Here is a 27,283-nt window from a genome sequence, read left to right on the forward strand (position 1 = left end):
AAATTCCTCGTCATCGACCTTACGGACTTCTTCAGCCATTACCTATACAAGAACAACTATGGTCTTCTGTTTCTATGGATTTCATCACAGATCTTCTAAGCTCAAGATCTTATGATTCTAGATTTGTGATAGTAGATCATTTCACCAAGATGGCACACTTTGTGCCATGTACAAAATCTATCACAGGTGAAGAAACAGCTAAGCTTTTCATTGATAATATCTATCGCTATCATGGATTACCTAAAGATATCATATCGAATAGGGGAACTCAATTTGTGTCAAGATTCTGGAGGACCCTTTTCAAGATTTTAAAAATGGACATAAAGCTATCTTCGGCTTTCCATCCTCAAACTGATGGACAAACAGAGCTTGTAAACTAAGTCTTAAAGCAGTATTTAAGGTGTACTATCAACTACCAACAAGATGATTGGACAACCCTTCTCCCATTGGCAGAGTTTGCTTATAATAATACGGTACATTCTTCCATGCAATAAATACCTTTCTTTGCCAATTATGGCTATCATCCACGACTTGATACTTTTGATTTTTCAAAAGTTGATAATCCTGCAGCAGAAGATATGGCAAATCGGTTGTCAGAGTTATATGCAATAATGAAGACACAATTGAAGGAAGCTCAAGAACGACAAAAGATAAACGCAGATCTATATCATAAGGAGCAACCACAACTCAACGTGGGTGATAAGGTATGGCTACTTCGTTGCAATATCAAGACTACTCGACCTTGTGACAAGTTGGACTATCGTAGGCTTGGCTCCTTTTCTGTTTCTGAACAGATCAACCCAGTTGCATATCGGTTATATCTACCGGAGTCAATGAAGATCCATCCTGTATTCCACATATCTCTTCTTGAACCATATAAGATAGTGGATATATAAGGAAGAAGACAAATGCCACCGCCTCTTATAGAAATAGATAATAATGAAGAATTTGAGGTGGAAGAGATATTAGACTCAAGGCGGCGCCGAAATAAGCTGGAATATGTTGTTCATTGGCGCGGATATGATATTAGTGAACGCACATGGGAGCCATCTAAGAATCTAGGAAATGCATCAGCTAAAGTCAAAGTTTTTCATCAACGACATCCATCAAAACCAAGATGAAAATCTCTCTTATAAAAGAGACAAGATTGAGGCAAGATAACATTCAATTTCCTATCCTTGTTTGTAACTTCTTTGCATTTGTGACGCTAATTAGATGGAGAGCCAACAACCAGCGGATTCAACTCAAGAATCTTTGTTTGCTGACCTGCCGGATGAGACATTACGATTGTCACAACCTTTAAGACGACGCAATCGAGATGAAGATCTTCAAGAACGACATGTTCTTCCTCGAATAGATGGTGAGATACAACGCGTTTGGTATCACGATTTGGGAAGGGACTCCCAATGTTTGGTGATTTTGCTAGAGGTAGAAACAACTCCTGATAGTGTTCCAAATATTCTATTCGAAGGAAGTTACGAAGGCCTCAACAATGATCAAATAACTGGGTGGTCTTCCCGCCCTGGTATGGGACACTATCGATGGTTGAGAGGCCCTATCAATCATCTTCGAAGAGAACAGAGATCAGAGTATGTGGCGAATACAATTCATCGCATCATAGATTTCCTCAACATATGATGACCGCTCCTCGTGGAACTCGTCTCTAGAAGGGAGGGTAATGTCACGGCCATAATCATGTAAGCTAATAATTACATATAGAAATAGGTAGAAGTAAGTAAAAGTAGATAAAAGTAAGTTAATTCTATAATATTTAATATAGAAGCTTCTTAGAAACTTCCTAGACGTTGCTTTGACTTCATAGGTGTCTTTAATTGACTTTTTGGATTAGAAACGTGGTCAATAAGTTGGCCATGTGCCACACATGTTGTTAGCTTGAAGATCAAGCTAACTATGTGGCCCACACATAGAAAAACTTGCCTTGTAAGTCAAGGCATGTGTCCTACAAAGTCAACACATATTGGAGGTCCTATAGAACGTCGCTACGTAGTCCCTAGTTAGATAGTATATATAGAGACAAGAGTGAAGGCTTCTTCACTCTTGTCAACTCCTTTCTTGCTTCTAGTCCAGGTTCAAGAGTCTTTAGTTTCTTGTCTTGTAGCAATAGCCATTCCAGTTTCCTTTTAATATATCTACTTGTTTATATTTTGACTTATTATATCGAGATAGCCTTTTGTGTATATTTTCCCTCATCGAGTCTTTGTCCTTGACATAATCAAATCTTAATCAAATTCTAAACAAATCTTAACCAAACCCTCGTCAAATTCTAAACAAATCTTAACCAAACCTTGGTCAAATTCTAAACAAATCTTAACCAAACCTTGGTCAAATTCTAAACAAATCCTACCAAATCTTAACCAAATTCTAAACAAATTTTAACCAAATCTTAAATAAATCCTAATCAAATCCTAATAAATCCTAAAAAAATTCTAAACAAATTTTAACCAAATCTTAAATAAATCCTAATCAAATCCTAATAAATCCTCACCAAATTTTAATCAAACTCTAAACAAACCTTAATCAAATCCGAGTCAAATCTTAAACAAATCCAAACCAAATCTTGAATAAATCCTAGTCAAATTCCAAATAAATCCTAGTCAAATTCCAAATAAATCCTAGTCAAATCCTAACAAATCTTAATCAAATTCTAATCAAATTCTAAATAAATCTTAATCAAATTTTAATCAAATCCTAAACATATCCTAACCAAATTCTAAATAAATCCTAATAATTCTTATAGAAAATTTAAACCTTAATAAGTAATAAATAAACCATTAATTTAAACTCAAATTTTTCATACTTCTTAATAATTAAGTTGGCAATAAGTACAAAATTTTTGAAGATTGAATTCACAAAAAAGAAGATCAACTCTAATATTTGCTTGGATGTTGGCCGGCCTACTTCTTCAATCTAATTGTTAAATTTCCAGTGCCAATATCTCCTTATCAAACCATTCAATTAATCTCAAATTTCTTGTATAAGTAGAAAAACAAGTCTACTACCCACACACTTAATTTCCACTTCAATCCAATTAGTAGATTGCAAGAAAGCTTAGAAACCCTTACTACACCTAAAACTCTACTTTCCAATACTTTGACCATTTTAAACCTCAATAATCCTCAATTCAACCCTTCGTTCAAACACAAACTTACAACATATATTAAATACATATAAACCCACAAAATATTAAAATTTTATTTGTAGATCTACTACCAAACTTACGGAATTCTCCAAAAAGAATCTCCCATTTCATTTCACAAACCCAGAATCACCTAAAACAAACCCTGAGTTTGCAAAGCTCTTATAAGCCAATACTAATTTAAATCATCTATAATCAATGCCTATCAACACTCTAATAAGTTTGCTCTCTTATTGCATTCATTGATCTATTAAAGAATCCCAAAATTTTTGTCAAGGCTTGGTTTTATGCCTCGGGATTTGATTTTGATCCTATTTCATAATCGGCCCTCTATAGGTATCAATAACTAGTTTTTTTAGATATTTTTTGCTAGAATTTACTCTTAATTTCTTCTTAAAGATGCCTATATCATATATTTTTCCAATCTACTTTGTTTTGCCTTATTTATGGCCCTACAAAGTAGATAGAAGTCACTTTTCTAAAAAGGTAGTATTACCACTAAAAGTTTTAATACTCTCCTATCATTTATCCTTATTCTTCTATTTTATCTTTTAACTTGGCTCTTCTATAATAAGATCCATATTATCATCTTTCACCATATAGCCATGTTAAAACACGACAATATTTTCAAGTCTATTCTTGCTCTATGAGAGATTTAAAATGTACCTTATCAATTTGGAGTGATTTTGGCCTTGATGAATAAGTTTGTGAAAACTTGGGAGCCATCGTCATTATTTGAATTGTTCCTCTCCAACCAAATCTTTATTCTTCATGTCTTTAAAATAATCATATTTTGCATGAAATAGATTGAGTGATAAATTTTTTTAAAGATTTTGCTTTTAACATTGTAAGTAACAAATCTTTGACATTATCTTTAAATCCATATTAAAATTGATTCATAAGGGTTTTATCATTCTAGTCTATATAGTAAGCTAGATTTCAAAATTCAATAGCATATATGATAGCTGATTGTGATTCGTTATCATATAACTTGTTGTCTTGCTCGGGAATGCATTGATCACCTAGCTGTGGAATGTGAGGATGTGTTTCACAAATATCTAAGAAACCCTAATAGGAATCACCCATACAAGAAGAACATAATCTGACATTCAATTCAAAAGTACTAAAAATACTCTTCTTAGTAGCCTTAATCATAAATAAATTCTAATTACCTTATTACTTTCATATTTATGTAATTTAGATTTTTCTTGTAAGTCCCAATCCTAATCAATGAGCTTTAACAAGATGTAATATCCAATCCGATCATCTACTTGAAGTAAAATTTTATATGCAATTGTCAATATAAGTCTTCTATATGCTCAAGAACTTTTAGCCCAATCCAACTTACAAATTGTGAAAAAACCTCCAAAAAGTGCACTGATGTCACTGTCACGGACACAAAAATACAGACTCGAGTCTAACAAGAAGTTCAAGAAGAACTGACAAGAACTAGATTAATCACATGAGAGCAACACCCGAGAGGTAAGCTAGAGCTCCAAGAGATGTATTGTCGAGACTGAAGAACTCTTCAGCCTCGATCCCAATATATACTTCTATTTAGGAAGCTTCTCAAGCAACTTCTACCAACTAGAAAGCTTCTCAAGCAACTTCTACCAACAAGGAAGCTTCTAGAAGGTTCCAGAGACTTGCTTCTAGAAGGTTCTAGAAACTTATCTCTAAAAGGTTCTAAGGACTATGTCCCTAACATCTTCTACCAACTAAGAAGCTTCTAGAAGGTTCCAGAGACTTGCTTCTAGAAGGTTCTAGAAGCTTGTCTCTAGAAAGGTCTAGAAACTTGTCTCTAGAAGGTTCTAAGGACTATGTCCCTAAGATCACCCCCTCCTTTAGCTTCAAGGTCTCTGAGAAGCAATGTTGTTGTCAATCAGTACCTACGCAAAAAAATAAAGATCTGTCGCATAACGTCTGCTATGAACTCCAACAGTTGTTCGTGAGGTAAGTGGTTCATCGGCCCTTGAAGCCAATGGTAGTGGCCCACTCCTTCAACTTCTGACCAAGCATGAACTTCCGTGTCTTCATTGTGAAATTGTCCTGCAAATATGCCTTCTAGTTGACCATCGTAAGCAGGCTCGGACTCAAATACAATCACCAGTGATCGGTTACTCACTATCCTACGTCGTCGTCGTGGTGCAGGTGGTTCTTCATCTCGAGGTCGCCTTCGTGAACTAGTTGGTTGAGATAATCTGACTGGCATAGTATCTATCTCTTGGCTATCCATATCAGAAGACCAAACTATGGCTACTGAAAAAATTCTATTTTATCTTGGAGAAAATAACTACATCAACTACGAATTTTGGTGGTGCTCTCCCCCTTTCTTATATTCTTGGATGAGCAAGCTTCAGCAAGAAGCTATTGTCGAACCGGCTTAGGTTTATGAGGATGTTGTTGATGAAACTCCTGTACCTTTTGGGACGCATTGGTGAGATTTTCAGCTGGCTCCCACCTTCTCTCATTAATGTCGTAGCCGCACCAATGAACAAGATACTCCAACTTGTCCCACCTTCGTCGAGAATCCAGTACCTTTTCAACCTCGTATTCCTCGTGGTTCTCGATCTCAATACTAGGTGGCAGACATTGCACTCTCCCAGGAAAAGATGACTCTCGATAAGGCTCCAACAAAGAAACATGAAAGACTGGATGTACCTTCATAGAAGCCGGTAATTCCAGACGGTACGCCACTAGATGGATTTGCTTTTGGATGATAAATGGTCCCAATCTTCGATAGTCCAACTTATCACATAGTCGCTTGGTCTTGATATTCCGTCGAAGAAGCCATGCTTTATCTCCAATTTTGAAAATAGGTGCTTGATTCCGAAATCTATCTGCAGACGCCTTGTAGGATTTTTGAGCGGATTGTAATTGAAGCTTCAACGTATTTTGAAGCTTTGATAGTTGTTTCGCAAATCCTTCACCTATTGGATTGTTATTTGTTGATGGACTCAATAAATCAAGCTTTGGATGATACCCATAGTTGGAAAAGAATGGTGTGTATTGAGTCGACGCATGGAGGGTATTGTTATATGCAAACTCGAGTAGTGGCAGATATGTGGTCCGATCGTCTTGTTGATAGTTGATGCTGCATCGTAAGTATTGTTCCAAGACTTGATTCACTCGTTTCGTTTGGCAATCAGTTTGAGGATGAAAAGCTGAAGAAAGCTTGATATCCACCTTCAGTATCTCAAAGAGAGATCTCCAAAACTTTGATACGAACTGGGTTCCTCGATCTAATACGATATCATCTGGTAGTCCATAATAACGATACACATTATCGAGGAAGAGCCTTGCTGTGACTTCACTGGACGATGTCTTCTTGCAAGGGACAAAGTATGCCATTTTTGTAAGCCGATCTACCACGACAAAGATGCTGTCAAATAAGATCGATGATGGCAGGTCCGTGATGAAGTCCATGGAAATTGAAGACCATGGTCGACGTGGAATCGGCAATGGCTGTAGGAGTCCATAAGGGCGATGCCGAGGATTCTTGAATCTTGAACAGATGTCACAGGAGAGGATAAAATCTTTCACATCCTTCTACATTTGGGGCCACCAAAAATCTCGAGAAATAAGCACTAAGGTCTTGTTGAATCCAAAATGTCCCGCAGTTGGAAAATCGTGGCGAGATTGAAGAACTCGGAGTCGTGCTGGTCCTTTTGGGATATATAACCGCTCTTCAAAGTATAAAAGATCTCCCTCCACCTTGAACTTGTCGTCATTGGTACGGTGATTAATATCAATGGCTACTGAATCTTCAATGGTTATGGCATGTACCTGATTCAGGAAGTCAGCATCAATTGGCATAATAGTAGCACAAAGCTGAAATTGCTCTAGCTTCAACAATATCATACATTGTTGATTGAACGCTGCTTCTCCAGCCTTTAGTACAAGATACGATCTCCTCGATAAGGCATCAGATAGTCCTTGCTGCTTTTCAAGTCGATAAGTGATAATAAAAATGAACCTAGATAGCAACATACTCCATCGAGCTTGACGTCGATTTAGAACTCGAGCCGACATGAAATACTCCAAATTCTTGTGATCTATGTATACGGTCACTAGATGTGCAGCTCCTTCAAGAAAATGACACCATTCTTGGAAAGAATCCACTATAGCAAGAAGTTCCTTATCGTGGATCTCATAATTGATTTCAACAGCAGAGAACTTTCGAGAATAGAATGCAACTGGAAGCAGCTTCTTGTCTTCTCCCATTTGTAAAAGTACAACATCCAAAGCAAAATCCGAAGCATCAGTTTCTAAATAGAAGGCCTTTGTAAAGTCTGGATGTACTAAGATAAGAGCCGTAGTAAATGCGGTCTTCAGGTTTTGAAACGCCTTCTCTGCTAGAGGTCCTCATTCCAGCTTATCCTTGCATGTCAACCGAGTTAGAGGAGCAACAACTTGAGAGTAATTCTTGATAAAGATCCGATAAAAGTTGGCAAAACCAAGAAAGCATTGTACGTCTCTAACCGTCTTTGGAACCTCCGAAGACACAATTGCTTCTATCTTCTTGGGGTCCATCTTCAAGCCTTCCGTAGTCACAACGAATCCCAGAAACTCCATCTTTATTTGGCAAAATAAACACTTCTCCAACTTGGCATATAGTCCTCGCTCGCGTAGTTTCTCCAATACCAAACGAACGTGTTTATCATGCTCTTCCTCATTTTTGGAGAATATCAAAATATCATCCAAATAGATGACAACAAAATCGTCAAGATACTCTCGGAAAATGTCATTCATCATATGTTGAAAGACCGCTGGAGCATTGGTAAGACCAAAGGGCATGACATTATATTCAAAATGGCCATACCTTGTACGGAATATTGTCTTCCATTCATCTCCTTCCTTGATTCATACGAGGTTGTAAGCTCCCCTTAGATTAATTTTTGTAAAGATCCTTGCACGTCCAAGTTGTTCTAAGAGACCAGAAATCAAGGGTAACAGATAACGATTCTTCTTTGTTACCTTGTTGAGGCCTCGATAGTCCACGCACATCCGCAATGAGCCATCTTTCTTCTTCACAAATAAGATGGGTGCTCCAATTGACGATTTTGAATGACGGATGAAGTTCTTGGCTAGATTCTCGTCGATGTACTTCCGCAACTCCGCCAACTCCATCTGCAATAGATTGTAGATTGGGCCAAAAAGTGGTTGTGTTCTTTCTTGTAAGTCTATGGCGCAATCATATGGTCTGTGTTCCAGTAGCATGTCGGCATTTTTCTTTTGAAATACGTCTTTAAAATCCTTATATTGCTCCGGTATACTTGTTGTCGAGTTCTTCTCCTCTGTAGTTGGAGCCGCATAAATGACAAATGGTGTGCCTCCCTTGGACAATCTTATAAACGCTCTTGCTCCAATAAATAAGGATTTCTCTATTCGGGGTTTTCTACTAGGCTTGCTCTTGGGTGGTTTTGTGGGAAAGGTCATCTTCTGCAACTTCCAATCTATGGATGGGTTATGCTTTTCCAACCAAGAAAGACCAAGAATAACAGGATTTGATGGAGTTCTAATAATATTGAAAATAATATGACTACTATGGTCTTTAAACGTCACTTCTATAGGTTTTGATTCATGGGTGATACTACCAGACAATAAAGGTCGTCCATCTATGACCTCAACGTGAACAGGTTTGGATTTTTGCACTAAAGGGATCTTATGATGCTTTGTAAATTCTTCGTCTAAGAAACAAGCAGATGCTCCTGAATCTAATAATGCTAAGATTCTTAATTTTTGAGGGCCAATAAGCAAAGGAATTGTAAAACAAAGGGTAAGTTGAGCGGAAAGAAAAGAACTTGGTTGTTGTTGCAATATTTCACTATCCAACCGCACGGTTCCTATTCTGGTTGGGCATCCTCATTTTCCTGAATAAATACACCTCTAGTCTCGATAATACGTCGATTATGCTTCTTGGGGCAGTTTCCAACTTTGTGGCCTTCTTCACCGCAATACAAGCATAGACCTTCCTCCATACATCGCTTTTTTTCTTCTAGAGTAAGGGATTTGACACGTACTGCATCAATTTGCATGTCTTCTACCTCTGAATGTGAATTCATGCTGCTTGTCGACATAGTTGGGACGTGGTGAATCGTATGTTATCTTGAACGTTGATCTTGGCGGCGTTGGAATAGGCGGTTATTGCACTTCACAGCTTGGCTAATAGCTTCATTGAGCATTTGTGAATTAGATAGAGTTAACAGCAAATCCTTCACATCGTCCCTTAAACCCCAATAGAATTGACTCATCAACGCTTCTTCGTCCCAATTGATGTCGCATGTTAATTGCCTGAAGTCCGATGCATAGACTGATGTAGAACGCATCCCTTGTCGTAGTGACCAGATCTTTGTTGTAGCCCATCGAACCTTGTCGTGTTCACCAAATGCTTCCGCAAACGCCTCCAAAAAGGTTTCAAAGTTATTTAGTATGGACGATTGTTTCTCAAACAAAGGAGCAAACTATGATAGATCTTGTCTTGTAAGTAAGGTTCCAACAAGCCCAACATGTGACTCCTCCGTTGGATAGCGTTTGGGCTGTAAAACTGTTATCAACTTGATTTGATTGACGAATCCTCGAAACTTGAAATGCATACCATCGAACTTGTCCGGAAGGCTAACTCGGGGTTCCTTATGTTGTAGAAACAGCGGTGCTTGTCGGACTTGCAGCAAAGTTGCTTCTCCAAGTGTAAAAGTTTGAGGCTGTTGCAACCAAGATTGTGCCATCCCAGATCCTCCATCATTATGAAGCCTTGCCACGACTCCTTTAATCTCTGCAGTTCTTTGTGATAACGTAGCGAGGGCATTCATGATAGCATCTAACTTGGACTCTGAACTTTCCGTCATATTAATGTCTTGGCCCCCGACCATTCTAAAAGAAGGACAGAAATGACTCTACAAGAAGACAATATTGGTTTAGAGGAGGGTACTCCGCAACCTCTAAAATGCCTTAAGAGCTTCAAGAAAAGGGATAATCCACTCTCTCTAAGAAGAATAAGACTCCAATATTGTAACAAAAGAAGTATCTGTTTAGAGGAGGGTAATCCGCAACCTCTAAAATGCTAGTACACTTCCAAGTAGAGGGGTAATCCACACTCTAACAAAGAAGAAACTAGCTCTGATATCTGAGGTGAGTGTAGTCTCGACAAACTGTAACGAACACAGAAATATAGACTCGAGTCTAACAAGAAGTTCAAGAAGAACTGACATGAACTAGATTAATCACATGAGAACAACACCAGAGAGGTGAGCTAGAGCTCCAAGAGATGTATTGTCGAGACTGAAGAACTCTTCAGCCTCGATCCCAATATATACTTCTATTTAGGAAGCTTCTCAAGCAACTTCTACTAACAAGGAAGCTTCTAGAAGGTTCCAGAGACTTGCTTCTAGAAGGTTCTAGAAACTTATCTCTAAAAGGTTCTAAGGACTATATCCCTAACATCTTCTACCAACTAAGAAGCTTCTACAAGGTTTTAGAGACTTGCTTTTAGAAGGTTCTAGAAGCTTGTCTCTAGAAAGTTCTAGAAACTTGTCTCTAGAAGGTTCTAAGGACTATGTCCCTAACAGTCACTTGGCTGCTAACTTGAAAACTAAAGCAGAAATCCCAGTAGTGATTTCTCTCTTTCCAATCATTAACTTTGACTCAAAATTGGTGTGCAACTTGATCTTCAAGTCTTTCAACACCATACCAAATTTCAGCTTGATCCAATTGATAGATCTCTAAATATCACAAAAACCCTATCCAACCTCAATCTACCAACTTTTGAAACCCTCTTGTGCTAAAAACTAGATATCTCTAAACCACATTATTAGATTATTATAAAATTTTGTATACACTTAACACACCCAATATTTCAAATAATATCAATTTTTCAACTATAGATGCTACACCAATTGCACGAACTAGCCAAAATTGCTAGTCCTAATTATATTATATAAAACCCAAATCACCAATACAAAGCGTGACTTTGAACAACAATTGCTAAGTCCTCAAAAACCTTCCAAAAACAATCCTTATGCTTCTAGAAAGAACTTCAAGCCAGCTCTCAAATCTTATTCTTCGATCTTCGAATGAATCCCTATTTTGCCCTAGGCCGTCGTTTTTGTGGCCATAGGTCTGATTTCGACCCTGTCTCACAAATGGCCAACCCCCGGGTATCAATCTAACCTATCCTAAGGAGTTTTTAGCCCAACCCTACTCTCAACTTAATCCTAGTATCAACTATATTAATTATTTATCTTTTCTAACCTGATTTTATCAATTTATGGTCTTTCTAAGGTAATAGAAGAATCTCTACAACCTAGAAAGTAAAATTATTAACTAACTTTCAACTTACTAACTATTAAGATAAGAAAATAATCTACGAGGCTTTTATAAAAGTCATGTTTAGACACTTCAAATTATAATTGAACTAAGATAATTAGATATTAATTAGAAATTCAATTTTGATTATAATTTCACTATATAATTGTATTATTTCATCTTTATTTTTTCTTTCAATAATTCTACCATACTTCGTAAATGTGCCCTTGATACTAAAATTGGCCTTAGATTCTAAGGTATATGTGGTACAGTGAAAATAACCATAGGCATTATGGTATTTGGATCCACACACTCAATTTCGTAAGATTCGAAGGCAAATGATCTACCTTATTTTTCCAACATCTCTTTAAAGCAAGTAATTTCTTTTGGCAATAAAGAACCATCAGAATCAATCTTTAATTCTTAAAAAGTCTCTTTAGTAAACTTGTGACCAATATTCTTTAGATCCCTCAAGCTCCTTTTTCTTGATGCTTCTCTCATTTGTTCTTTAGAATCTTCTAGCAAAGGTCCAGCAACCGGTTTAATTTTCTTATCTACTGTCTTATATTTTATCTCAATTATAACCTCTGATGCTTGAAAAGATTCAATTATGTCATAAACTTTTCTTGAATGAATTGGTATAACTTTATCATCATTATCTAATCCAATAAACTCAATCAATTCCAAAAGATCCTCCAATCTATTTTCTTTATTAATACCAATTATCTTTTCATTATCTTCTAATATTCCTAATCTATATAATTCTTTTTGAATAGTACTTAATTCTTTTCTTTTTAAATCATCTATCTTCTTATATATAATACTTCCATTTTTAAAAATACTAATAAATCCTCCATTAAAGGCACCTACATCTTGCAGGAGTACCTCTTTTTCAGTACCTCTATAATCTCGCTTTATAGTAGTACTCCCAAAAAATCCTTGAATTCTTCAACAACCCTTGGCAATCATGGTCAATCAAAGCAACAACCGACTCGTCCATATCTCCAATCTTCACTAATGCCTCTGTAGTTGCTCTAGCCCAATGCTTCCAAGTATAATGACTTGAAACCTCTCTATTTTTATGATGTTGATGATCAAAACATTGTCATGTTGTGGTTTGGCTACTATATGAAAATAATGTAATTATGTACTTAATATATAATTTACTAAGTAACATCGTGAGAATCGTGTTAGTAGATTTTAGTTGGTTGTAGAATATAATTTGATTATTACCTTGAAAAGAGGTTGTTTAAAAAGATTACTATAGAATTTGTATAACTTTAATTTTATTTTTGATTGTGGTTTTAAGATTGGTTTTGGTTGATAGTAACTTCTAAATATTAAGAGTCACCTTTGTTAGACATTGGTGACCTTTGAAAACTTATTTTGGTTCTTTTATTTGATATTTAGAGCATAAATTATATAAATCTTATAAGAAAAAGGATTGAAGAAGGGTTTTGGTAGCAAAGGGAGTAATTAGGGCACCAATATAGATGAATGGAGATGAATGATGAAAATCTCCATTCCTATTGGTCAAAAATCATGACCAATAGGCTTTGAGGAGGCTGCCTGAGGCCATATTAAAGATTAGGGTTAGTTTTTTGGGGCCATTTGAGCTTTGAAGGCTAGAGTCAGAAATTTTAGGTTTTTCACTATGGTTTTGGTACAAATCTTGTATGATTTGGAGTTTATATGAAGGAGATATAGGTGCTCAAAGTTAAGGTATTGATTTGGGAGCTACTGTCACTCTTTTTGACATAACGAATACATACGGATGGCAATTGAGGATCGGTGACTGCAATTGGAGAGAGCACTTTTGCAACTACACTTTTTGTGTACTGCTTATTGGATTCTAAGTTGAAGTGAAGGAGTTATTGGATTTTGAAGTCAGCACATGCAATCTAACGGTAGTAGGTGACCCAATTTACTAGTGGTTGTGTCTTGAGCTATATCTTGAACAATTTGACAAGTTTTTAGCTCAAAATTTCAGAAAATGTATAATTTCATGTTGATAAACTTTATACATAATTTTTATGATATTTAAGAATTGTATTCTTGAGATATTAATAAAATAGTGCTCGGGTGCTTATAAATTAGGGTTTAGAGCATTTGCTAGGATTTCTTAGATGCCAGAAGATCAGGAGTGAATTTTTAGTTGGTTTTTTTTTGTAATAAAAGTTTAAAATAATATTCTACCTATCCTATAAATTTGAGACAAATTGAATGGCTAGATCAAGAGTAATGAATTTCTAAAGTTTGAGAAGAAAAAACCCTTTGTAGAAAAAATATGTTTTGAAGGGATTTTGTTATATTTTGAATTTTATGCAAATCAAAGGAATTTTGGAAGCTAAGACAAGATTCATATAAAGGTTTAACCTAAATTCTTTATAGGTAGATACCCAGTATATTTCCAAATAGTAAATCATGCTATACGACAACTTATTCTTTGATTATGACTCCTCCCTTCACTTGCTGATTATTTGGGATAATTATCAAATACACCTTCTTCACCTTTATATATGTATGCATCAATAGCATGATTCAATCTAGCTTCTCTTATTAATTACCTCTTTTATTTAATATAGCCAATAATGACATCATGGAATTCTTTCTTGGTAATTCCTAAAATTTCTTTCAATGTAAACTCAACCTTAGCATTGAGCACACATTCTTCAAGTACTCCCTTTAAATCTATTGCCGCTTCAATATCAGATAGTAATTTATAAGTTGTCAATTTACCTTTATCTTTCATCTCCTTTGCTTTATCTTTTGATATTGTTGAAGTATCCTTTGAGAGCAATTCTTATGAAGCCGCTGCACGAGCCTTATCTCCTGAAGTTTGCCTCTTAGAAGAATTTTCTTTCCTTGAATCATCAAAATTTCCTCTCCTCTTTTCTTCCATTAAAGCTTCATCCTCACTTTTAGCAATATATGCATGTATTGACAAAGCTTCTACAAGATCCTCCCAATCCATAGTACCACAAATTATTGCAACAGTTTTCAATAAAGCTTCCCGTGGCATCTTCTCTTTTTACATTGTAGAAATGGCAAAAGACCAAAGTCCACTTAATTGAACATTTCCAACAAAATTTTGTTTGCCATCATTATCCACCCTAGTTCCATAACTTGCACCTTCTATTGTTGCAATTCTATGTGTTATCAAATAATCTTTAACCAATGCTTTCATGCCTCCTTTACCAAAGTTGGTTTGGAGAAGATCACTAGTATCTTTCAATGTAACATTCCCATCTTTTTAATAAAAAATGCCTTGTTGTATTATCTCATCAAATTCACCACAATCTTTTTGAGAATGAGAATCATCATCACACCAAATACATCTTTACACATATCCTTATTTAAAAGTAGCCTTTGAATTCATTGTAGAAGTCTTTTCTTCAAGCCTTGCAAGTTTGATTTAAAGATCTTACTTCTCTCGTACAATCTCCTCAAGTTCCATATCTTCTTTTTTTAGTGTAATAAATGGAGGTTGGACAATAGGCACAGTCAATTATGTAGTAGGCAATGGAATCTTTGGTACTTGTACCACTCTTTGAATACCAAACCTATCTTTTTTCTTTTATTTTTTTACAAGTAATCTAGTAGCATCTTCAACAACTCTCCACTTTGTTGTCAATCCTTCTTCTTCTTTCTTATCTTCAAGAAAAACCTCTAATTTCTCTTGTAATTCTTCATCAATAACTTGAAGAAACAATTCAACTTTGTTTGGTTCTAATATTAACTTTTCTATTTTTGATAATCGAGAAAATTACCTTTCAAATTGTCTTAATAATTCTATAGCTTGCAAATTTTCGTTAGGTCGCTCAATCCATTCTAAGAATGATTTCTTAGTAACTCGATCAGTATCCTCCAAAAAATACTCATCCTTCAATGCATATAAAAATACCTCCCATGAACTTCCAAATTGTTCCATAATAGACCTTATATGCTCTCTTATCTCTAGTGCCATAGCAAGCTCAAATAATTGAATCATCTCCTTCTCAGAAATACAATTCAATTCCATTTTTCATACATAATATCTTAAATATTTGGAAATATTCCTTCCATCAAATTAGTCAACCTTATTAACCACTACTTCCAATGCTTCGGTTGCCAAAGCCTCTTTGCGATCATTGCCTTATTGTTGTTGCATAAATAATGTAAATGCTTGAAATATTTTTGCAGTGTTTGGATCAAAGTACATACCTTGTTCACCAGTAGAAAATTCCACTTGAAGTTGTGCTTGAAGATCCACTTAAAGCTCTACCTAAAGCTCCATCAAAAAGTCCAAATTCAACCTTCTTGCCTTCTTGCGCCATCAATTCTAAATAACCACAAATATAATCCAATACCTTCTACTCCAAACTTTCACGTTGGATTCACCACTTAGGTTGTATTACGTGTTATCTTGCTCGAGAATGCACCGAGCACCTAGCTGTGAAATGTGAGGATGTGTTTCACAAATATCTAAGAAACCCTAATAGGAATCACCCATACAAGAAGAACATAATCTGACATTCAATTCAAAAGTACTAAAAATACTCTTCTTAGTAGCCTTAATCATAAATAAATCCCAATTACCTTATTACTTTCATATTTATGCAATTTAGATTTTTCTTGTAAGTCCCAATCCTAATCAATGAGCTTTAATAAGATGTAATATCCAATCCGATCATCCACTTGATGTAAAATTTTATATGCAATTGTCAATATAAGTCTTCTATATGCTCAAGAATTTTTAGCCCAATCCAACTTACAAATTGTGAAAAAAACCTCCAAAAAGTGCACTGATGTCACTTGGCTGCTAACTTGAAAACTAAAGCAGAAATCCCAGTAGTGATTTCTCTCTTTCCAACCGTTAACTTTGACTCAAAATTGGTGTGCAACTTGATCTTCAAGTCCTTCAACACCATGCCAAATTTCAGCTTGATCCAATTGATAGATCTCTAAATATCACAAAAACCCTATCCAACCTCAATCTACCAACTTTTGAAACCCTCTTGTGCTAAAAACTAGATATCTCTAAACCACATTATTAGATTATTATAAAATTTTGTATACACTTAACACACCCAATATTTCAAATAATATCAATTTTTCAACTATAGATGCTACACCAATTACACGAACTAGCCAAAATTGCTAGTCCTAATTATATTATATAAAACCCAAATCACCAATACAAAGCGTGACTTTGAACAACAATTGCTAAGTCCTCAAAAACCTTCCAAAAACAATCCTTATGCTTCTAGAAAGAACTTCAAGCCAGCTCTCAAATCTTATTCTTCGATCTTCGAATGAATCCCTATTTTGCCCTAGGCCGTCGTTTTTGTGGCCATAGGTCTGATTTCGACCCTGTCTCACAAATGGCCAACCCCCGGGTATCAATCTAACCTATCCTAAGGAGTTTTTAGCCCAACCCTACTCTCAACTTAATCCTAGTATCAACTATATTAATTATTTATCTTTTCTAACCTGATTTTATCAATTTATGGTCTTTCTAAGGTAATAGAAGAATCTCTACAACCTAGAAAGTAAAATTATTAACTAACTTTCAACTTACTAACTATTAAGATAAGAAAATAATCTAAGAGGCTTTTATAAAAGTCATGTTTAGACACTTCAAATTATAATTGAACTAAGATAATTAGATATTAATTAGAAATTCAATTTTGATTATAATTTCACTATATAACCGTATTATATCATGACACAGTGTCATAAAATTAAGAGCTTGGTCTTTGCTACTTTTTTTCAATCATTTTCTTTAAATGTGGCCGTAAACACTTTTAGGAATGAATTCAAATCATAAAAAAGTTACAAATGTTTTTTCATTGAAGGTACAAACTAAGAGAGAGTACTTCTTGATAGAAGTGTGCCTATAAATTCAACTTGAATAAATCCATCTATGTATTGGAAAGAATGCAACCTTAAATAGAGCTTGACTTCTTGCAAAAATCCTTGAAATTTTGATCTTATTCTATCAAACTTCTCAAGCATACTAATCCTTATTCCCATCATACTTGTAGAAGCAAAATTCACAAGATATTGTTGTAAGGTCGATTTACTTGATTCCTTCAATTGTACAACTTCTTGTTGCATACTTTGAACTTCTTTTATAAGTATAGACATAGATATAGTACCTCTATGATTCACATTGAAAATACTTGAGATTTTCATTCTTAAAGTGTAGAGAAATTCATAAAGATCTACAATAGTTGCAAATCTTTTTTTTTTCTATTAAGTGTAGCATCCATATTCTTTCTTTGTACAGACAATTCAAACAAATTTAAAAAGTTAAATTAAGGGAGGGTAATTTGCAACCTCTCATATTAAATGAATTTTTTTACAAAGAAAGATAATCTACTTTCTTTGAAGAAAAGATCAATGTTAGAGAATAAGATTTTTTTTTATTTAAAAATAGGTAGTTTGTAACCTTCAAAATACAACAATAGAAGTAGGGCAATCCATTCACTTTTAAAATAAGGTAGAAATAGTAAGTTAGTATCCTTATCAAACTATCAAGGACATGAATTTCAAAGAAAGAAATCATCAATACACTCTTATGACATTGAAAAGAACTAGAAAGTCACTCAAAGATGATATATTATTAAACTAGAATGGCTATTGCTAAAGACAAGAAGATTGGAGAATCTTAAAATAAGATTAAAGACCTAAAAGGCATTGATAAGAATGAAGAAGGCTTCATTCTTGCCTCCATAAATATTCTTAACTCGGAGATATATGGCGAAGTCCTATAAGACTTCTAAAATGTGTTGACTTTACAAGACACATATCTTAACTTGTAAGGCAAGTTTTTTATGTTTGCGCCACATAGTTAGCTTGTTCCACAAGCTACCAATACATGGTTAATTTATTGACCAAGTTTCTAAGCTATTAATCAACTACAAATATATTTAAAGTCAAAGCAGCATCTATGAACCTTTTAAGAAGCTTCTCAAAAAGATATTATGAAATTAATCTACTTTTATCTACTTTTACTTACTTCTACCTAATCATAGAGGTATTTATAAGAATATTTATATATATATATATATATATATATCCGTGATAAGAAATAAAAAATTAAGTTTTCAATAAAAGAAATTTTAAAAATAAAAATAAAAACTAAATTTGATAAAAAAAATAAAATAAAAATAAAAACTAAATTTGATAAAAAATAAAAATAAAAATAAATTATATAGATATATTGCATGAAATACTTTTTGTTGTAGAAGATGCTATCAAATGTTTAATAAAAAACATGTCATAAATTATGTTGTAAAAATATTTATAATATTTTAAAAGCATTTTTTTTCTTAGTACAAACTAGTCCTTTTGAAAGTAATATTACTTATGGACATGATTATATCTATTTTATTTAGGAAAATGTAAAATAGATCTAAGATTTTACTAAATTTATATATCTATCCTAACTATTATGAGAAGAAAAAAAATGACATGTAGATTTATTTATCCACTATTAAATCCAAAACCAACAAAAACCAATCATATTCATCATGATTACTATATTCTTTATCATAGTAGGTTGATTTAATAAAAACTAAGGTTTGTTTAATATTCTATTTTATTTATGTTATATATAGAAGCACATAAATGTGTAGATTTTTTATTATGATAATAAGATTTATAATTAAATATTTATTTATTTTAAAATTTCTTAAATATTTAATAAATTTATTAAGAATATTATTTATTTTAATTTATACAAAAATATATTATTTTAATATTACAAAGTTTAAAAATTATTACATTGTGGTAGGATTTTTTATTTTTATTTATTGACCAAGTTTGTCATTTTCATTTTCATAGAAGGTGCATGAATTGATATATGTAATAATAGAGAATAATGATAATAAAAAAAACCATAGTTTTTATATTTTCTTACCATTCTACATAAGATAAGATGAAGTTAAAATTGAATTAAATATGTAAGAAAAAATTAAAAGAATAATAATTGTTATTTATAATTTAATATATTTATCTTTATTTCTTTATTTAAAATAATCAATATACTCAATTTCAAATTCTTTGACTTTGTTAAAATTTATTTCCAATCTCATTATTCTTTGATTAATTAAATATTTTGCATAAAAAAAACTTTTAAATAATCTTTTTTCAAGGTATAAGATTGATTATGTAATTTTATTAATATAAACAAAACAACTAAGGTCTTGTATCAATTTAACCAAGTGTAGTTTGTTGATTTTAAGAATAAAATAAATGACAACATAAAAAAAACTAGATAAATCTAGATATACCATATTTCAGATACTTATATTGTTTTTGAGTATAGAAAAAGAATCATCAAAAAAAATAATAGCAATAAACTTTTTGACATGGATTTTAAGTTGGAAAAGAGCTTTGACATATGATAACCTTGCAATGGAGGTTGGTACAAAGGCAAACATGAGAATGCAAATCCAACGTAAGCTAAAGGGTTTGTGTGACCTCAGTGAACAAACAGCAAATTCCTCAGATACTAAAATTCCCACAATTCTCAAAACAACACACCTTAACTAAACACTGGAAACTATTCTAGAGCTGGAATCCCTGACTTATGACTTCCGGGGAAACTGACACGATCTGACTGCAAAGGTGACTGCAACTGATGGTGCTGCTTGTGCTTGACAACTCTTGAGTTTAGTATTCTAATGACTTGAAAGTTGGGCAAACGCCGTTTCGAAGTGCTTAGCTCCATGCGTCAGGAATCATGATCAGGAAAATAAAATAAAATAAAAACAACAACAGAATCGTTTGTCTTTATAGACAATGCCCGTGTCTCAGTATGTATATATATATATATAGAGAGAGAGAGAGAGGGATAGATATTCCTGCTTCCTTTAATGTACAGAAAACCAGATTTGGGTACCTTATAAAAATATCCTAAAGATTTGAGAAAAGGAAATCATCAGAAGCATATTTGCTTCTGATGAGAAGAAAAGCCTTTACAGCGACATTTTCATCGCATCACAGACCCGTTTCTCGCAATGCTAATGCCACTCGGCATTGGAAGAAATATTCCGCACTCACGAGAACGACAAAACCAAGCGATGAAATAGTAGTGATACACGATCACAATTTTGTTGTAAATGTGTCAGAAAGAGGGTTCTACAAGCATGTGGAGATGAATTGGAGAGCTCGGTGCAAGCATAGAAACACGGAGAGCAGAAACAATATATGTAAGAAAACCCACCTTCAGAAAAGACAGAGAAGTGGAGTCAGCAAGCATGATCTTATAACTAACCGCAAGAGTCCGTGGGAGTGGAAAGTGGGGCCTGATCCACAGTGATGTTGACGCCAAAAGCAACAACTAAGAAGAGTATTTTTATGATGGCCAGTGTGTTGCAGCCAGGTGGAGACGCCTCGCTCACCCCTAGCGTCTCGTAGTCTCGTAGTCTCAACAGCAGCGCCCTTTTTTCTCGTCGTCGAACCAGGATCACAAGCCCCAATCCCCCATCACCCTCCCCACACTGGCCTCCGCAATTCAATTCAGCTCTCTCTCTCGCTCTCTCGCTTTGTCTCTCACCACCTTGCCTGCTACCCTGCCTCAATTTCTAATACCAATGCCACTGGGCTTCATGTCCACCTTTCGTCTGTGCAATTCTGCAGCCCCTCCTTTTGTGGGTCGAGGTCGCGAGGCTGTTTGACGTCGCTCTCTTGGCTGGGTGATGTTTATGAAGCACGAGGGTCGTATTGGTGTTTGGTGTAATAGCTAGTCGTTGTCGCGTGAAAGTGGCTGTCTGGGAGTTAGGTTATATCTCGCTCATTTTATTTGAGATTTCAAGGCTTGGATGTGAGGAACTGATGGGGTTTGGTGAGTTCTTTATTGGGAGGTTTGAGTGCGAAGTTTAATTGAAAATGAGGGCGGTTGTTGTTGTCGCGGTGACGATGAAGTAAAGAGGAGGACAGTGTGAGTGAGATCTAGGGTTTGGTAGTGATTATTCGCCTTTTTTCCTTTGTTTTCTTTATTCCGTAGTGAGCTGATTTTTGGGAAATTTGCATGGAGAAAGTTTGGGTTGGGGGTGAGGATTGCTAGATTGGGGGAAGAGTTGGTAGTGGTACATATTTCGTGACGTAGTCGCGGAGAGAAGCATTTTTTAGGCCCAGTAGCTGTGAGTTGGCCTGAATGGATAGATATGTTGTGCTGCACGGGGTTTATTGCAGAGTTTCGGTGTAGATGATTCTAATGTAGGTGTTCCGAGAGAAGGGTGCGTGCCCTTGTGAATTGGAAGTTGTGACTTAAACGTGAGAGTTATGAATTTTGGTGTGGAGGATACGTGGATACGGGATCATTAGGTGGTGGTAAAGCTAGTGATTAAGGGTGAAGCTTGTGATGGCCAATGTGGTGCGATGGGCCTCTCTGGGGCCTCCACAATGTGCAAACGCAGCCTTGGGTTCACTGATTAGCAAGTGCCATCCGTTTCGTGGCCGATATTTTGGAAGGAAGAAGTGCTGCTGGTCGAGTCGGAGGGGATCTCGACAAAGAGGGGATTTGGACAGAATAGGAGCTTTTGATGATACGAGGTCGGAGCTTGTTATGAATGGGAGTGCAAGCGCCAACGAATTTAGTACTCTGGCGTTACTATTTCCTGACAGCCCGGAGAACGATGGCTCCGTCGGATCGCGTCAAGAGCTGCAACTCAAATTGCAAAGTGAATATGAAGCATCCAATGAGTACGACTGAATTTTTACTTTTATTTTTTTCCCTTGGCTCTATCATCAGCGTTTCTTTGCTGAAAATTCTTGGGTAGTTAAGTGCCAGGGACTGCGAAGTTCGAACGTTGGCAGGTGTTTTTATGGTACCCGAGTCTTCAGACCCATCAAAGGCGGAGCGGCATGTTTACTAGAATTTGTAATTTAATATAATCACCAATTGGTTATCACTGTGTGTTGCAAAAGTTCCAAGTCTCGCTCAAGGATGCTCTCGTGAGAAACGTTTTGCTGCATTTGTGACCCAGCAACTGAAATATCTTTAGTTACAGTGAGGTTGTCAGCTTGTTACTGAAGCCAAGAGCCTGATGCTTTACTTCCAGCAATCGCAGCAGAAACATAAACATCCTTCGTGGCGACGGAAATACCACTGCTTTTTAGGCGTGCTCGTAATCAATTCTTTTGAGAACTATACACAGAAGAATGAAAATGTCAAGGAGATTCTTGTTCCCTGCTAGAGTTACAACAAGGCATCAGCGGTTACTAAATTCGTAGTACGGGATGGTTTAGTGTTCAAGGATCTAGGGTTCTTTGTGTAAGCCGTTTATTTTGGGAGTGGCTTTAGGCTTTTGGAAAGCTGAGTGATGTTTGTGGAATATAGTAGAAATTCGTACACTAGTCGTACTTATCTTTGTCACTGCTAAAATCTGGTTGTATTGCAGACTTTACGACAAGCTTGCCGAGAACGCAATAGTTGATGGATCGATAAGCGATGGAGTGCAATACGAGAGTAATCCAGAAGAAGAAACAGATTCTGATCAGGCGTATATTGAAGTTGGGAAAGAACAGTCAGAAACTCGGATTGGTGCTTCAGCATATCAGCAGGCCAGCAAGTTACTTGAAGCAGTTAACAAAACGTTGGATGGACTTGAAGATGATCTTTTCAAGCACGCTGAGGTATTTTTTGCTTCCCAATTTTAATAAGTGTGACCGCGTAAGTTTTAACACCGACCAACCATGGAGATCAAAAAAGAAAAAATCTCACGCTTGACTTTGCTTGACAGTCTGCTGGCCGACGTATACAATCTCTCACAGCACACTTACTATTCTGTTGTACCGTGCAGGAGCTGGAGGCTTCTGCTGTAATGGAGGACATCACCTTTTCTGGAGTGGGTGATTCTTCTTTAACGTATTTTCTTACGCTTTGCATGACATTTATGCTTCATTGAGCTCTTAATTCGACTGATGAAGCTGGTTATTACTTTTAAGTGTGCCACGAATAAAGGTTTTTGATTTTAGGGCTGAGGTCTGCAGTATAAGCTGCCAAGGAAGCTCTTCGTTAAGCTGATCATGAAACAATTCAATCTTTCTTTATCAGCTGAAAATTCCCAGTTAATGGTATACAGGACGTCCCGAATGTTACTGAGGGGTGGGAACAAGCATGGAGCGAAACAAGTTCACAGGTCAGGAGCTTTAAACATTTTCGAAGCAGATCCAGTATTAAGCTTGTGTCCTGGGTGGCATTTGTCATTATGTTGCATCTGAATTACCTGTCGAAGGTCCTCCGACTGAACGGTTGGTTTTAGGTCCGTTATAACTCTGACTGATGTAAATTTATACGCGAAGAAACTTGCGTTATCTGATAGGGCTGTGGGCGCAAAGGTGTTGAAGTTGGTGTACACTTTTGAGAAGCCGCGATTGATTGTTGTACTCAACTTCATGAATGCAGTCTCTGGAGTTAGAACAGATGCAAGAGGAGATAGTTGTTCGGGATAAGCTTCTCGAAATGATGCGGCAAGAGGCAGTTGAAGCTTCCCAAACTTTAAAGACTGCAACTCAAGTAATACTCAAAGGCTTTGGTAAATCATTTATTATTATCGTGGGGTTCGTTGTGATTATATGCTGCTAGGATGTGTTAAGTCTTGTTTTGGCTTTTCTGTTTCCTATATTTTAGTTATGCGCTAGGATCATGTTACTGGGTATGCATAAAGAGTTCGTTGGATGAAAAAAACTACGCGTTATGTAACACAGGCCATGATAACAGCAAAAGGCAAGATAACCTACTTGCAAGAGCAACTAGATACGACTACTGGCTTTCTGCAACAGGAGAAAGAAGCTACTCAACGAGCACTTGATCTCTTCTCTTCCTCGTTGCTGGTATGCTTTTAGAAAAACTCATTTTTTGAATACCTTTTTAACATATATGGATTATTCAGTTACTAGTGAGATCCGTGTATTTAATTAGCATATAATGATTTCTGAGATAACCTATCTACTGCTAACTTTATGTATGTTTAATTTGCATGTGCAACATGTTATTAAACTTTTGGTCTCACTATAGAGCTCGAAATATCTTCTCATGTAGGCTCTATCAGATGCGGAAGCACGTATTCGAGAACTTGAGAAACAAGTAGAGATTGGATCACAAATTCAAGAAAACCTCGCGGATATGGATTCATTGAAGGTGCGCGTCTTAAGAAATGTGTTAAATGCATGAATGACCATTTTATTTGCGGGTCCAGGTGAAATCATAATTATGTACCTTAATATAACATGAAATTGAACCCAAGTTGTATTGCGTGCAGGGCTTGCTGGACACTAAGGAGAGAATTATACAGTCCATGCGTGATGAAAATCGTCGTAATGCTAATATGCTTCTTGCTGCTGCCAAGACTCGAGAAGTAGGACAGACTTTCTTTTACCTCTTGAGTAGCAGCATGAATTCTACTCTTTAGGATGCTAGTACCTGATCAAAGTTCTGTTTTCTCACCTGTCAGGAATGGGTTTGTTACGGGAAGATTTGATGCATTCAATCTTGGCTGGAACAAATTTGAGAATTCAATTGCCTGAAATTTTGTGCTTATTCATAGTTGGGTCTAGTCCTTAAAGCCCGTCCTCTTGTTATTCGTCTCATATATATCTTGTCTCCTCTACTGCTTAGGCATTAGTTTTATGTTGACATGTAGGTTGATCTAGTAGACTGAGTCATGATTCTTGTACAGGGTTTAGCAAACGCAGAGAAGAAAGTGGAACTTTTTACTGCTCAAGTGGAAATATTGGAGGAGGAAGTTCGTTCAAGAGACTTGCTCTTAAGAGAGGTCAGAGATGAGATGGTTCGTAGCACAGACGCGTTAAAGTTGGCTTCGCACATCAAGCAGGTAATATTATTGGAAAGTGCATTACTTTTTAAGAGTTGAAACACTTAGGATGCGCATATTTTGCACTAATAGTTTCGGGATGCGCTCTGTATGCACCTTCAATTATGTCATTTATTTGATCTACAGATGTATCATAATGAATTTGTTGTGTAGTTTAGTTACAGTTCAAGAATGCATAGCTGAGAACATAAAAAGATTTGGCTTAATTTACAGGACTCAAATTTGTCATTATCGACGTCTTTGATATTGATTTATTTAGCGTGTTGCCTCTTCTGACGTCTGCAGGAATTAAATATTAGCAAACAGAAAGAAATAGAACTGACTCAAGACTTAGAGATCGAGAGAAGTCTTGTCAAGGAACTTCGGCAGGAGTTGGCTGAGAATCATAGAGCTATTCATGCTGAGCAGGTGGCTCCAAACCTCTTACTTTCATATCAATGTTCCGTAATGTTTCTTTGTTGATGAACCTGACTTTTTATTATGCTACATGATAAGAACTCGGAATTAAGATTACAATATATTTTAGTACGTTCATAACTAATTAGTGGCAAGAATTTGTGAAGCATTCAAGGACTTGGCACATGTGATAATAACTTACCTTGCTGCATCCTTGTCCCTTTCGCCAGGCATTACGACAGATGGAGAAAAAATTGGAAAGTCTAAAACTTGAGATCGACATGCTTCGTGGTGGAGTGGGAGCACGAGATGATGCTTTAAGGTTAATGAGGGATGAGGTGGATCGTAGCGTGGAGGTTTTAGCTGATGCCGCTGAAAACCGCGAGGTTCGTTCTTTCCCAAGTGCCTTCAATGTCTTTTTTATTAGATCTGTAAGGAAGCACTTATTATGATTTGGGTTGAAGTGCCACACAAACCCAGGGATCTACTTTGATTTGAGAAGGTGAATCTTCTAATTTTTTGGTGGTAACCATTGAATGTTAAGCCTTAGGAGGTATGCCAATCCTTTTCTATTTTTGGCTCGAGGTTGATTTTGAGCTCTGTCCTTGATTTAGAAGGTTATAAATTCCACAATTTTTCTTTTTATCGGTTGGTGATGAGATTAATTTGAATGAAGCAGGCAGTCCGACAGTTAACATCATATGTTGAGGAATTAAGGGCAGAACTAGCAATGAAGGATGAGACGATTGTATCCTTGCAAAAGGAGCTTTCTCGCACTGAGACTTCGTTCCGGCAGGACAGGCTCGTGCCAAAGACCAACTCTAGTGTCAAGGCATCTACAGCTTCTGCGCAACATACATTTGAAAGCACTTCAGACATGGGGGTATATTCTACTCTTGCTTTCATTCTTACACATTTAAAGTCGACTAAAACTGTATAGCATCCACTTGGGGAATGCTAATTTATGCATGACTATATGATCAGGGAGCATTTTCATTTAATTCGAACTACTTTTTTCATTAATTTGTGCTTGAAATTTGTATGCAGTCAAAAAAGGTGAAAGGAAAATCGACTTGGCGAAAGCAAGGCACCAATTCTCCGCGCAGGCCCTACCCACAATCGTAAGGTTGATCATACGTGTTGGTTAGAGGAAATAGTCAAAGTTGACGGTGAGGCTACACATGCAATGCAATCTAGCATCCAGTGCTTCGTGGAATCCAGTACGCTATGAATGTGTACTGGGTGCTAAAGCCTCCTGAAAACAAACATTGGACCTTATATCTATGCAGATTTGGTTACCAACAACGTTAGCAATTGAAAAGTAGGGAGCTAAAACACACATCGTTCTCTACTTGGCCTTGGCATTGTTTTGCCCTTGCAGACAGCGTATTGATATTTATACCTGCAACCTGACCAACTTCATGATGTGAGGGGTGGATGTTAGGGTTTAGTCTTCTTGGTTGAGGAGAACCCACCCCTGACACCAATTGTGGCCATGATCCAAAGAGTAACCGCTGGGCAATTTGTAACATTCACATTTTAACGTAGAGAAGCTCCGTGAATGAGCACTTTGTTCAGATCATTTGCTAATGGTGCA

At 36.0% G+C, this 27,283-nt stretch overlaps 1 protein-coding gene across 1 annotated transcript; it reads left to right on the top strand.

Moving 5' to 3' along the window:
• Positions 1 to 20,735: 20,735 nt before the first annotated feature.
• LOC112285051 (uncharacterized) lies at positions 20,736 to 27,268 on the top strand. Its single transcript, XM_024525536.3, has 13 exons — positions 20,736 to 22,156; positions 22,855 to 23,089; positions 23,257 to 23,301; positions 23,539 to 23,595; positions 23,862 to 23,972; positions 24,164 to 24,289; positions 24,498 to 24,596; positions 24,718 to 24,813; positions 25,135 to 25,290; positions 25,576 to 25,698; positions 25,917 to 26,072; positions 26,366 to 26,569; positions 26,734 to 27,268. Exons 1-13 carry the CDS (start codon positions 21,816 to 21,818, stop codon positions 26,809 to 26,811), a joined length of 1,827 nt encoding a protein of 608 aa, XP_024381304.1. The 5' UTR covers positions 20,736 to 21,815; the 3' UTR covers positions 26,812 to 27,268.
• Positions 27,269 to 27,283: the final 15 nt, after the last annotated feature.

This window comes from Physcomitrium patens, chromosome 7, assembly GCF_059467195.1.
Source record: "Physcomitrium patens ecotype Gransden chromosome 7, ASM5946719v1, whole genome shotgun sequence".
Lineage (NCBI taxonomy): Eukaryota > Viridiplantae > Streptophyta > Bryopsida > Funariales > Funariaceae > Physcomitrium > Physcomitrium patens.

Excerpts from the sequence above, each read along its gene's own strand:
- LOC112285051 (XM_024525536.3), top strand. The coding sequence starts at position 21,816 with ATGGCCAATGTGGTGCGATGGGCCTCTCTGGGGCCTCCACAATGTGCA. Across the intron at positions 23,090-23,256 it reads ATCTTTTCAAGCACGCTGAG|GAGCTGGAGGCTTCTGCTGT; the intron begins GTATTTTTTGCT and ends TGTACCGTGCAG. Across the intron at positions 26,570-26,733 it reads AAAGCACTTCAGACATGGGG|TCAAAAAAGGTGAAAGGAAA; the intron begins GTATATTCTACT and ends ATTTGTATGCAG.